Source organism: Carex rostrata, chromosome 9 (assembly GCF_964058835.1).
Source record: "Carex rostrata chromosome 9, lpCarRost1.2, whole genome shotgun sequence".
In the NCBI taxonomy this organism is placed as follows: Eukaryota; Viridiplantae; Streptophyta; class Magnoliopsida; order Poales; family Cyperaceae; genus Carex; species Carex rostrata.
In genome coordinates, this window is record NC_135926.1 from 2007535 (window position 1) to 2020057 (window position 12523).

At 35.1% G+C, this 12523-nt stretch overlaps 2 protein-coding genes across 2 annotated transcripts; one reads left to right on the forward strand and one right to left on the reverse strand.

Annotated features, from left to right (window-relative positions):
• Nucleotides 1-1428: 1428 nt before the first annotated feature.
• On the forward strand, nucleotides 1429-3421 carry LOC144559649 (uncharacterized). Its single transcript, XM_078308737.1, has one exon. It carries the CDS (start codon nucleotides 1515-1517, stop codon nucleotides 3288-3290), a length of 1776 nt encoding a protein of 591 aa, XP_078164863.1. The 5' UTR covers nucleotides 1429-1514; the 3' UTR covers nucleotides 3291-3421.
• A 6577-nt stretch (nucleotides 3422-9998) lies between these two features.
• Nucleotides 9999-12032, reverse strand: LOC144559036 (uncharacterized). Its single transcript, XM_078307952.1, has 3 exons — nucleotides 11502-12032; nucleotides 11040-11396; nucleotides 9999-10831 (listed from the first exon to the last, which is right to left on the reverse strand). The coding sequence occupies exons 1-3, from the start codon at nucleotides 11817-11819 to the stop codon at nucleotides 10253-10255; spliced, it is 1254 nt and encodes a 417-aa protein (XP_078164078.1). The 5' UTR covers nucleotides 11820-12032; the 3' UTR covers nucleotides 9999-10252.
• Nucleotides 12033-12523: the final 491 nt, after the last annotated feature.

Here is a 12523-nt window from a genome sequence, read left to right on the forward strand (position 1 = left end):
TAAATTAATCATAGGTCATCTAGATAATTATATATGTATCAGTTGTGTGGTTAAATGGAGATATGCTATAGCTCAATATCATTCAGAAATTTATTAGACCTAATCCTATAGGTACTCTAGTTTAATTATTTAGAAATAAACTTGGTAATGTTTTCCTGAAAATTGAAAAAAAATATATGCATTATGTGTTGTAATATCAAGTAAAGAGTTCACAATACAATACCTTGTTATTGGCAAAGACTATATATTTTGCGGTTAACCGACCCAAATTCTTATAAATTTAAACTTATTTGTAGATATGTTCTATTTCATATAACGAGATAATGTAAAAGTATAATTTGAAACTTAATTAGTTATCCTTCAAGCTATTAAATGTTTATGAATTTATTTTTATTAATTTTAATAAGCAAAAAAAAAACCACAAAATCTGATCAATTAAAGTAGGGGTTAATCGAATTCAAAACCACAGATATTGATTTCGTATAGATAGACCCTTCAATTAATTGAATGTCAAGTCCAACAAAAGTTTAAATTAATTACATAGAAAGGTGACTTCTAAGTGAGAAATTCAAGACCCGCCACCGACTTGAATAAACGAAAGTTGTACTATTCCATGAAAAGGTTCACCCCATATCTATATATGAAGACAGTGTCATGCGCCGCTAGGTGTCAGCTTCGCCTTCATTTATATTAGTCTCTCTAGTCCATATCCTCTCAGGTAACACAATATTTCTTATTAAATCCGGACCGTCCTATCAGAATTCAAACTAATTCGATCTGAGAGCATCTACATCCCTGAAACTATTAGAGTTTCTAATCTGATGTGGCAGTTTCTAATTCAGTTTCAGGGATGTGGGAGAGTTTCTTATTTAGAAACTATGCAGGAAAGTTTCTTATTAAGAAACTGTTTATAAACTCTATATTGGCCAAATGATTGGTTCAAATTGTTTCTCCTTTTAAATTTGTTGCTGATGTGGCTTAATAGAAACTCTAAAATGAGTTTCAGGAATGTGAGAGTTAAAAACTTTAAATATCATAATTTCTAAAAAGTAGTTAATAGTTATTTAGAAATTCTTTTGAGTTTTAGGGATGTAGATGCTCTGAGATGTAATATTGTATGACGTCTCTTTAATATTTATGCGGATTCTGATTGGATGGTCTGGATCGAAATAAAAATATTATATTAGCTTATGTGATATGGATCCCCCAATTTTCATATTTATGTTGGCTAACCCCTTATTTTCATATTAATGAACGTGCTTATAATTAATTATTTAACATTATTATTAATTAAAATTAAGAGAAGGACAATAACTATTCGAAGGCACTATAAGTCTGTAATATATAGAATATATAAAACAAGACTTGCTCTACTCCAAATAGAACCATCGCCGTACGGGTCCGCCATCAAGGACACATTTACTCGAACCTACAAAATTCTCCACTGTCTCTAAACAATCTCTGTCCTGTTAGCATATCAATTCTTCTGTCCTTTTTCACTCAAAACACAACCAATGGATCCAAGTACAAGCACAAGGACAAAAACCACCAAAACCCTCAACAAGCCAACCTATTGCTGCTTCTTCTGTGCATTGAAAGAACCAGAAGCCAATAGACGGCGGGCTTCATTGAGTGCTTTCTTTCGTGACATGCCAAACCATGATGATGAATCGCATGTGCTCGTGGCGAGCTCCATTTGGAGCATGGCCATGGCGGATCCGACGAATGTAGAGCTGCCTTCTCTTGGTGCTCTAGAATGCATGTCCCGTCTCATCTCTAAATCGTTGTCCAATCCTTCTTGGCTTAAGCTCCACCAGAATATTTACATACCGTACTACGCCGCACACATTATAGGGTCGTATACCATACGTGTGCCTTCCCTTGCCACTGTGGCAGTTGAGTCTGGTGTAGTGGGCCCGCTTGTCAGCCTGATGCAGGGGAGAATTTCATGGGTCGAACAACGTGTGGCGGTGCGTGCACTAGGACACTTGGCAAGCTATGATTCGACGTTCCCTGCTGTTGCTCAACATGGGAAGGAACTCATACCGCTTGCTATGTCCACTGCCTCCACATGCATAAACACGGTTTTTAAACAATTTGTATGTATCAAGTCACAGAAGCGAGAGAAATACCATCGGGATTTGCTGACCAGAGGTCTTGGTGGAGCCGAAAGGGAGGATAGAAAGGCTGAAGAGTGGGCCAGCCAAATTCAGTGCTGGTCTCTCTATCTCTTAAGTTGCTTTGCTTCAAAAGATGCAAACTCTCATGCTTTAATGGTGGAAAATTTTGATTTCTTGAAAGAACTATGCCACATGTGGGGAGGGTTAATGAATGGTGATTCACCAGCCGGAATTGGGTTGATGCGATTATTATGTAAAAGTAGTATCGGTCGTGAGGGTATTGCACGGTGCCAAGAAGTGATAGAAAGCCTTTGCCATCTAGCTCGATCATGCGATGATTGGCAATATATGGGAATAGATTGTCTCTTACTTCTCCTAGATGATCCTAAAACAAGACCTTATACTTTGGAGTTTGTTGCGCCTTATCTCATAGACTTGGCAGAGATTGGTAGCCTTGGAGCAAGAAAAAATCTTGGAGAATCCATAACAAAAATATTACTTAAAGACTACAAAACCCGTAACCTTGTACCAGGCAGCGAAACCGAAAGTGCCCTGAAAAGTTTATGGGACATTAAAGTAGAGAGAAAGAAAAATGAGGTGACAATGTCAGCTGGAGAAATAACCATGAGAGAAGAATTAGCATTCCGAAAGAAGAAAGAGGGAAAGGAAAGGTATTCCAAGGGTAATGTTGAAGGCGCTGTAGTTGCTTATACTGAAGCACTGAGTATATGTCCTTTGAGCAACAGCAAAGAGAGAATGGTATTGTATAGCAATCGAGCAAAATGCTACTTGTTACTGAGTGAACCTGACAGAGCAATTAGCGATGCGACACGTGCACTGGCTCTGGCAAGACCAGTGAACTGGCATGGGAAGAGTTTGTGGTGCCGGTCTCAGGCATATGACATGAAGAGGATGGCAAAGGAGAGCTTGATGGATTGTCTTATGTTTGCTACTAATTGCTTTGAAATTAAGGAGCAGGGGAGGCGGAGGAGAGATAAGGTGCCATATTATGTAGCAAGGATGATCAGCAAGCAAATGCATGCTGCTAATTTGTTTGCACATAGAAAGCTACAGCATAATACCAGAGAAGTTGAAGATGGCTATAATGGTGATGACTATGATGATGGTGATGACAGCGGTGATGGCGACAGTGATGGAGATACATTATGATGTGGTTCAAGAAATGAGGATTAATTGTTAACTTTAATTACTTTTGGGTTGCGTTTATTATGGGGACGAAATGGGCAAAAAAAAGTTTCCTAAAAATAAGAAAGATGATAATCAATAGTTCATGATCATAATCATGTATCCTTTTTGGTTTTGCAAGTAAGTTTAGGAATGATTGATCCGTGATTTTCTTGAGATTTTGTTATTAATCTACGTTAATTTCTCTTAATATGTGATACTTTTGTCATATATACTATATATATTGAGTTCATATATTTATTTGTTTTGTGAAGGAAAGGAAAGACAGCGCGCGGACTAAAGATTTGAGTTAGTCAATGTTTATATAAGTGAGTGTAGTCTAACTTGGAAAACATCGGTTAAATTAAGCTCAATTATATATATAGGTTTTTGTTAAGGGTGTCAAATAAAAATTGAGTGGAAGCATTTCTGTATTCGTACCGTTACATATTGTTCTTATTAAATATTAATTTAATAAGATAGTTAATTGTTAAATGGACTTAATGGATACGTCAATTATATAGTGGTTTAAAACTATACCTTTATAATTGTAAGAAAATTATTAATATGGTAATGCATATATATTTGTTAACAAACATTGTTATAAACTAAATTAAAATGTCATATTTGTTGATTTTCATAAAAAATTACTTCCGAGATAGCTGATTTGAACTATTCTATTTTATCACAATTAATTATTTTTTGATTAAACATTGGAAGTTAAGTCACCAAACTATTTAATTTCTACAAATAGTTCTTTTTCCGAGTTTCGAACATGCGATCTTCCACATTAAGAGCGTGCTTTTATCATTAGATCAAAAATTAGCACTCACAATTATCTAAAAGGCAATGATATACGAGTAGGGATCCACTTACATCCTTTTTTTCGTGACACCGGATTACATCTTACATTTTCAAAGTCCAAACAGTCGATCCAAACCATTCAACATGATGGATATATTAAAATATGCCTGTAGATGAAATTTTATATTTTTTTTTGAATTTTTTTACTATTTATTAAGATAAGTACACAAAATTTAATGATCTGAAAACAACGATTTTGTAAAATACTTAATAAATAGTAAAAATATTCAAATAAATGTAAAATTTCATCTGCAAGAATATTTTAACATATCCATCATGTTAAACAGTTTGAATCGATTATTTGAAGTTTGAAAACTTTAGAGTGTAATTATATACATGTCACCCAAAAAGGATGCAAGTGGATCCCTCATGATATATAATCAAGTATATGAGGTTCGTATAATATATACAACAGCCATTTGTTCAGTTGTAAATTTTAAATGATCTATGATTGACAATTAATTATAATCGCATAATTAACAATTAACTATATATTCTTAAACAATTAATTATATATCTACAATAAAAGAATAGAGATATCTAGAAGTGGATAGTGAGGTGAATAAAACTGAATTCGATCGCATCCTCTGAGATATCTCAACTTTTGCGTGACCGACGTGTCCGGTGCCTATTCGGTGATGACGTAGGGGGCCAGTATTATTTGAGCTTTGAGATTCGCGTAGAACGTATTGCAATAGTTGAGATTTGCAAAAAAGCACGCAAAATATGAGATATCTTAGAGGATGCGAATTCAATAAAACTTTGGTGGACATCCAGGTAATAAATCATGATTTTACTAATGATTTTTCAAAGTTTTTTATTTTAGGATATGTTTGGATTTTACTGTTGAGAAAAAAAAATTCACCAAGAAATTTTTTTTTCTCATATGAACAGTGAAAATTAGTTCAAAAGTTTTGCATTCCTATTCCCCTCCATCCACCAACCACGCCCTTAAGGTCAATGATTTCCCAAAGTTACAAAAGTTTATTGATAAGTTCAACTTTTCATGACATTTATAGTTTATAATACAATTATTTATACTTACCTAAATTAGTTAGACTTCCCTTTCAAGAAAGTAGAAATATATTATGTATACATAAACTGGCCCACACAGTACGATATATATATCCTTAATTTGTTTACATAATTCCCTCTCTTAGCGCAGGTTTGATGAACCATAATTTAATGCATTATTTGACATATGATTAAGCCCAAAAATTGATCCTAATTACCTTGTTTTATTGCATTTTATTTATCATTTCATTTAATTTTAGTTAATGTTAGTCAAGATACAAGATACTGCGCAAGTTGTTAATTATTGCAGAATTGAAGCATAAAACCATGCGATTAGTATGTGCACAGAAGATCAGAATTGTCAAGCCGAATGGAGAAACAAATGAATGAAAATCTTACAAGGAAAGATTTAGAGAGTAATCGGCAGGGCATCATTCATTTTTGGACCTTTGTTTGGATTACGACTTATTTTGATTGCCAATTATTATATTTGATTCGGCCAATTTTATTTAGCTAATTTGATAGCTGGCGCATAGCAACAGGGGGATTTCTTACCAAAATTTGATTTAATTAAATTAGGAATATATTGGGCTGGGAACGAAAGGAGAGATATCTTCACTTTAGCATTCTTTTTATTTTTCGTTACTGGGAATTATTGAGAGAGGTCGGCCAGAGGGAAAACCAGGGGAGAACATTTCATTTTGATAACGAGAAGTCAGAGGCAAATCGAAGGAACTGCACTTGATTAAGGGAGCCCTTATTCTTCTCTTTTTCTTTTATTTTTCTGATTTTAATGGAATCAAATATGATTTGTGCTTGTGTCGAAATTATGCTTGGCTAAACATTTTATCTAGGGATATGGGAGTAACTTGATATTTTTTTTATGTTAATTTAATTGTTTGAATTCTATTTGTGGTTGTGATGTTGATTTGTTTATGAATGCTTGCTTGGTTTGTTTAGTTATTTCTTATTTTATTAAGGGATCCACTAATAATAAATTGAGACCGAAAGGAGAAATTTATATTATAAGTACTTTTTAAAATAGTGATAATTATGCAAATAATATTAGGTAAATTTGGTGATGGACCGAAAGGAGAAATTGAATTGCTAGAACAACATAAACAAACTTAAGTACTCGGAGCTACGAAAGTAGTCCAAAAGGCTTTTGGGGAAAAACACGGGTTATCAAATAGCTTAATGGGTTTAGATTAAAACTGGTAAGCCACGAACGTAGGAGACCTATTTAATCTAGATACGGTGCGAAGTCACGAAAGTGGATAAACATCTACCTTAGGATAACACCCCCTCAATAATTGCAACCCAAATATTATAAAAACAATTAGAAATACATAATTAAAAGTATCATAGTGAAACCATAACCCTAGATATCCATTCTCTCTGATTTTTCTCGTTATTTACTGTTTCTGGAGTTCAATCTGCATTCTGTTGCATTCAGATAATTCAATCTGCATTCTGTCTGGAATTTAGGCTGAGTTTCTGGAATTTAGTCTGCATTAGTTTATAATTCATTCTGCATCTAGTTAATTCATCCAGCATTTTTATTCAGTTTATAAAAAATCACTCAATATCTGCTTGTCTAGATTACTGAAAACCGGTAAACCAGTACTTGCAATACCTCTCTGTGGTTCGATACCCAAATTACTAAGCGATAAGGTCATGCGCTTGTGACCAAATTGTATTAGGATTAAGGATTAAATTGTTAAGCTATTAAAATCACATCAAAAGTTACGGAACATAATTAATTCCAGATTAATTTCCAATTATCCTCAATGGAATCACGCCACGTAGAATTGACATAGCACAATAAAAATGGGGCTTTTTCTCTGATGCAAAAGGCTTTATCAATTATCACACATGTTGAGAATGATTTTTTTTTTTATTATTGTAGATTAACTAAATCTTTATTTTTAAACTAGCTAAATTTAAGCTGGATACCCCACGGCCAATTATAACCAAAGCCCTTTAAACAAAACCCAATTCCAAAAACTTACCTATTGCCTTATCGAATACGATACGGATCGAGTAAACAGTTAAAAAGGTAACCATTGACACCCCTATGTACAATGAATCCTTAACACTTACCATATTTTGTTTTCACACTAATATTCCCAACATTTTAGGATTGGATGAAAATATTTAGATGCAAACATGGATAAATTTCATCGGACGTCATTAAACTGTCTTTTATTAGTTACTCAAATTTGATTTATTTTAATCAAGTCGCTTAACTTTTCATTTGTCCCAATCAAGTCACTCTATATTTTTTTTCATCCGAAATACTAATATAATATTTTTTTATTCCGTTAGTATTTTGGACAAAATATGCTCATTCTATTTAAGAATGTTCAAATGGTTTAGTTTATTTAGTTTTAAACAAAACAGAAAAATTTGAGCTAAATAGTTCGGTTTTTCGAATTAAATAGATTGAATCGGTTCAATTTTTTATGTTATTTGATTTCTAATTTGATTTGATTTAGAATTTCTGAAAACCAAAATGTAACCGACCCGACTGAATAAGTCGCAAAACCCTAAATCCTAATTCCCAGTCCCTTTCTCTCGCGAATCCTTGAAGTAGGTCAAGCTTCCTTCTCTCTTTTATTAATAATTTGTTCACATTTTTTATTTACGATTTTTGCCGATGCAAAACCTTGATCTTGTTTACTAATTATCTGAATTTCCGGTGAAAATTATTTTTGCTGTTTTGAATTCAATCGTGCAAAATTTTCAAATTTGTTTTTAGTTTCAACAATTTTGCTAGAATGATCCTCACATTTCAATATTTTTGGTACCGATAGTTTTACTTCAGTTTGAACTGAATAAATCAAAATTTGTTTGGTGGGTTTTAATCGGTTGATATGTTAAATCGGTTCGGTTCAGTTCTATTTTTTATAACAAAAACAAAAAATGATTTGACATTTTTTACTTCAATTTTAACCGAACCAACCTATTGAACATCCCTAATTTCACTAGTATTTTGGATGGAAAAAGAATATTTTGTTAATATTTTGAACATAATAGACATATTCCGTTAGTATTTTGAACGAAAAAGTTATATAGTGACTTGATTAAGATAAATAAAAAGTTCAGTAATTTAATTAAAAAAAATCAAATTGAAATAACTAATTTGTGACAAAAAAAGAAATTTAGTGATCTCCAACGAAATTTATCAATCAAATATAGAATAATATTTGGCTAGTTATTATAATCTTGTGGTTATCTTTTGACTGTTAGGGTACCAATACGACAAAAGTACAATAAAATGATTAATTTGTTGGGTCCGGGCCCAAATGGACCTGCCTGACATGATTGAAAAATGCCTAGTTAGTGCTGGTGCAATTCTCTCCTAACATGTGGGGTCTAATTTTGCACATTGGTCCGGATCCTCTAAGGTAACTCAATAGTTCCATCAAAATTCAGATCAATCTAGCCCAGATAAAGAATTCACGTGCTCTTTTAATATACGTGTGGATTTTGATCGGACGGTTCAGATCCAAACCCATAGTTTTGAGTTATCTTAGATACGAATTCCTCTAGGTTCATGGTTCATGGTTCATGTTTTGGTTGCTAAGAAGACTACTTCAAGTGAACAATTTATTTCAATAATGCCACATTGTTTGGAGTTTACATGAGCCTACAATAATTGATCAGATTAAAAAAAAAAAAAAAAAAAACTGAAGATTCCCCATAACTAATTTACAAACACTGAATTCTCATTCAAAGGCCCAATTACGTTTTGGGCTTGGTAAACTAATTGTTCACTGTTCATATATACCAAAAAATTATCAAGACCCAAACCGACCAATCCATCATGACCCGCTTCCAGTGACAGGATCACCAAATAAAAATAATCAAATAAATCAATCAAATCGATAAAAAGCAGAAAAAAATAGTACAGTTTGCATGCCCAAGAAGTGTGAATACATCAGCAATTCAGCACTCAACCTCAAGGATGAAGTGGGGACCTGGTCAAGCAACAGAAATTAAGAAATGATATCACGCAACAACAAAAAGGAGGAGAGAGGGGGTTTGGGGGGAGTTCAGATCCAGTGAAGTAACTCAATCTTTGAGTTTTAAATCTGAACCGTCCGATTCAAATACGTGATAATCTATCTGTGGTGGAGCGCACACCTCCCAAAGATGAACTCGAATCACAAAGCAATTTTGAACGACGGATTTGAATCGGACGGTCTCAATTCAAAACTCAAAGATAGAGTTACTTTAGGGGATCCAGACCCGGCTGGGGGGAGGAGGGGTTTGGTTTCTAAATTAGATGGTGATCTCAGCGTGGTCATAGTGGAAGGTGGTTCGATTGATTTATACACCTCAACTAAGCCCATGAAGAGAGAAAGAGACTTGCATGCATTTGTTTCCCACGCTACACATTCTTGATGCAATCCTTCATTTGACAGAAAAAAAGAACTTTCTGTGATTTGTTAACCGCCTTACATTCTAATCATTCTTTGATATTCATTTTATCCTTATCAAATACTGACACAATACAACCAAGATGATGACAGAAAAAGTTGAATGTCCCTACCTACAAGTGGGTTGCCAAGTTTCTATAATTACCCTTTATTATTGAATTTTTTTTGTTATTATGACCTTTGATTTCATTCTTCATCAATTATTCTGAATGACTTTTTGAAAAATGGAGACAGAGCAATTACTATCAATTTTTTCCATTAGTAGAGGACTACATGTAAAAGTACATGAGCAGCAGTTCAACATGGGAAAAAGCTGGGAGAACCCCATGGTGTGTTTCTACATTGCTGTAAAGAGAAAAACAAGGATCCAGATCCAAAGTACCAATCAAACAATACTATGAACTATTACAATTTGTACACGATCTTATTTACATTGCTTAGCCACACATGACATACGGTACCTTAACCTAAATCTCACACACCAAGTCAATGGACTAGAAAACACAAATAACAACATTGATTAATTAGCATAATAATAAACTTCAACATAGTATTAAATTCTATCAGCTATGATTCAGCACTCCAACAGATCCTGTCAACAGCATGGTGGTGGTCACCGGACCTCTATAGAGCCGCCACTTTCGCACAACCACCGGTCAAACTGTTATTTGATTTGCCCCTCTCGCTTGCCTGTAGTAGGCACATTTCAGGAAAAGGATGGGATTTTATATCGGCAGGAGGAATGAAACAGTCAAGAGAAAGTCCATGAACATTGAATGCCACCTCATCAATGGTCCAAGCCTCCTCCATGCGGGTCCGAGTGTGGCTCATGGCCGTCTCACCGAACCGATACAGAGTCACGATCGAGCGGCCTGAGTGTGCGATCATGACACCCTCGACGGAGCGGTAATCTTCCAGGAATGAAATGGTATTTGTCTCCCAGTAAATGGATTCATCATTGTGGCAGTTCACTTGGATTCGTGACAGCTGAGAATCTTCTATCTGTATCAGCAGGCCGGTACGTTGGCTGAAGTAACCTAGCAAATTGTGGCGTATGAGCTCTGCAGGACCATTGCTTCTTGATTTTAAGTTTTCATCACTGGCACAGAGCTTCAAGATGAAGCAATCCTCGCCATTGATGTTCTTCTCTGCAATGCACCTGGCTTTTGTGAATATAGTTGCTGTGGTCAATGGATCAAGCCCCTAGTTAAAAAAAATATATATAAATAATTAAATTATTGGTTGCTTAGTTATTTTAGGATAAAATTAACAATCGAATTCCATATAATATTCAGTGATGCAATGCTGCTATCAGCCTGTCACTGTTTTTAGCATTTAATGTGTAATTACTTAAATTTATCAAATGTAAACCAGTACTGTTATAAACTGAGTACTTGAATTCTGATTATACCTGAATGACACGACGAAGGGGTCGAACGGAGCCCTTGGCAGCATGGGCCCCAAGCCAAGGTGTTTGTCGCCATACGATCCTACCATTAGATCCGGCACGTATTTTGCTCCCTCCCAAGGCGAGCTCGATGCACCACATGCTAGGTTTCATCTGCCACAGAACAAAACCTCCTGTCTCTGACACGGACGCTGATGGCCCACCGCCCCGATTCTTCTTTGCCTTTGTAGCGGCTTCAAATTCTGAGGCTACCATTCTTATCTTCCCCAATACATATGTGTTGTTGATTGAATTTAGATGCTTTAGACCTCCCACGGCAGCTATATACTGTTGTATTATGTACTTAGCTGATGAAACTTGCTGTTAAGAAAAGAAAAAGAAATTAACAAACTAAACTGAATTAATGCATTGGTTAATACAACTGCAAGGAAAATATATGTCAAAAACATATTAACTAGTACTTACAATGGGGGCATTTTTAAGGGAGAATTGAGGGAATGGTTCGGCAGTGCTGACTTCGAATGGCGTGAGTGGAGCCCCCATGACGCTTAGCAGTAAACGAAGATCAGAAAAACTAGGTGATGCTGATGGGTGGGACCATGGTAGTCTAGATTTCATCCACTGGGCCCATCGTTCCTTGCGGGTCTCTGGTACGGTCGATGCTGCACACATGGCATCATTTGGGCACTCCATTAGAGGTGTCAAAGCTTCTCCTACCATTGCTAGCCCTCTCACTGGGCTCCTTGAGTTGAGAGAAGAGACTGTGTTGTATCCCCTCTCCATATTTGAGAGGAAAAGGAAGGAAGGAAGGAAGAATGTGAAACAGAGGATACTTTGAAGGAAAAACCTAGTGTTATAACTGAGAATTTGTATCCTGGAAGATAAAGTGATTAACGCGTAATATTTGCTAAGGGAATACTGATCATCTCCAGTTATATATTGTCAGAGAATGTCCTTTATGTTGCCAATTATTACCCGTCCTGACTGAATACAGCCGACAGGGCACCCAAATAATGGTCAAGAGTCAAGACTCGAGATATCATATTTAATTGCATAGTATCAAGTTGAGAAAGAGTTTATGTTTGGGGAATATATATTGAGCCTCCTCAATAAAACAAAAATAATAAAGAAAAAATGAATATGCTGTATTTTTACGGCTATTACGTCATTGTAAGACTATAATAACGAAGGTGTGCTGGATAACAGCATATAATGTTTTTACCATATAATTCCATATAATGTTGTATTTTTTACTGCTATTCAGTTGCTCCCTGTCAATTAGCGCGCACAGTATTTAGAAGGTGTGCTGGATACTAATTATAGGCGTATGACGTCTGCGGCTTGGCCAAGTTGAAGAGCAATAAAAGAGCGCGCGCGGTACAACTTACCAATTGCAAATATGGGGAGTGTGGTGTGGCCCGTGTGGGTACTCATGAGTGAACTATTCAAAAACTAGTTGTTGATGATAAAAAATGGGTAAAGTACCG

Excerpts from the sequence above, each read along its gene's own strand:
- LOC144559036 (XM_078307952.1), bottom strand. The coding sequence starts at position 11,819 with ATGGAGAGGGGATACAACACAGTCTCTTCTCTCAACTCAAGGAGCCCA. Across the intron at positions 11,397-11,501 it reads CCCTTAAAAATGCCCCCATT|CAAGTTTCATCAGCTAAGTA; the intron begins GTAAGTACTAGT and ends TTTTCTTAACAG. Across the intron at positions 10,832-11,039 it reads CCCTTCGTCGTGTCATTCAG|GGGCTTGATCCATTGACCAC; the intron begins GTATAATCAGAA and ends TTTTTTAACTAG.
- LOC144559649 (XM_078308737.1), top strand. The coding sequence starts at position 1,515 with ATGGATCCAAGTACAAGCACAAGGACAAAAACCACCAAAACCCTCAAC.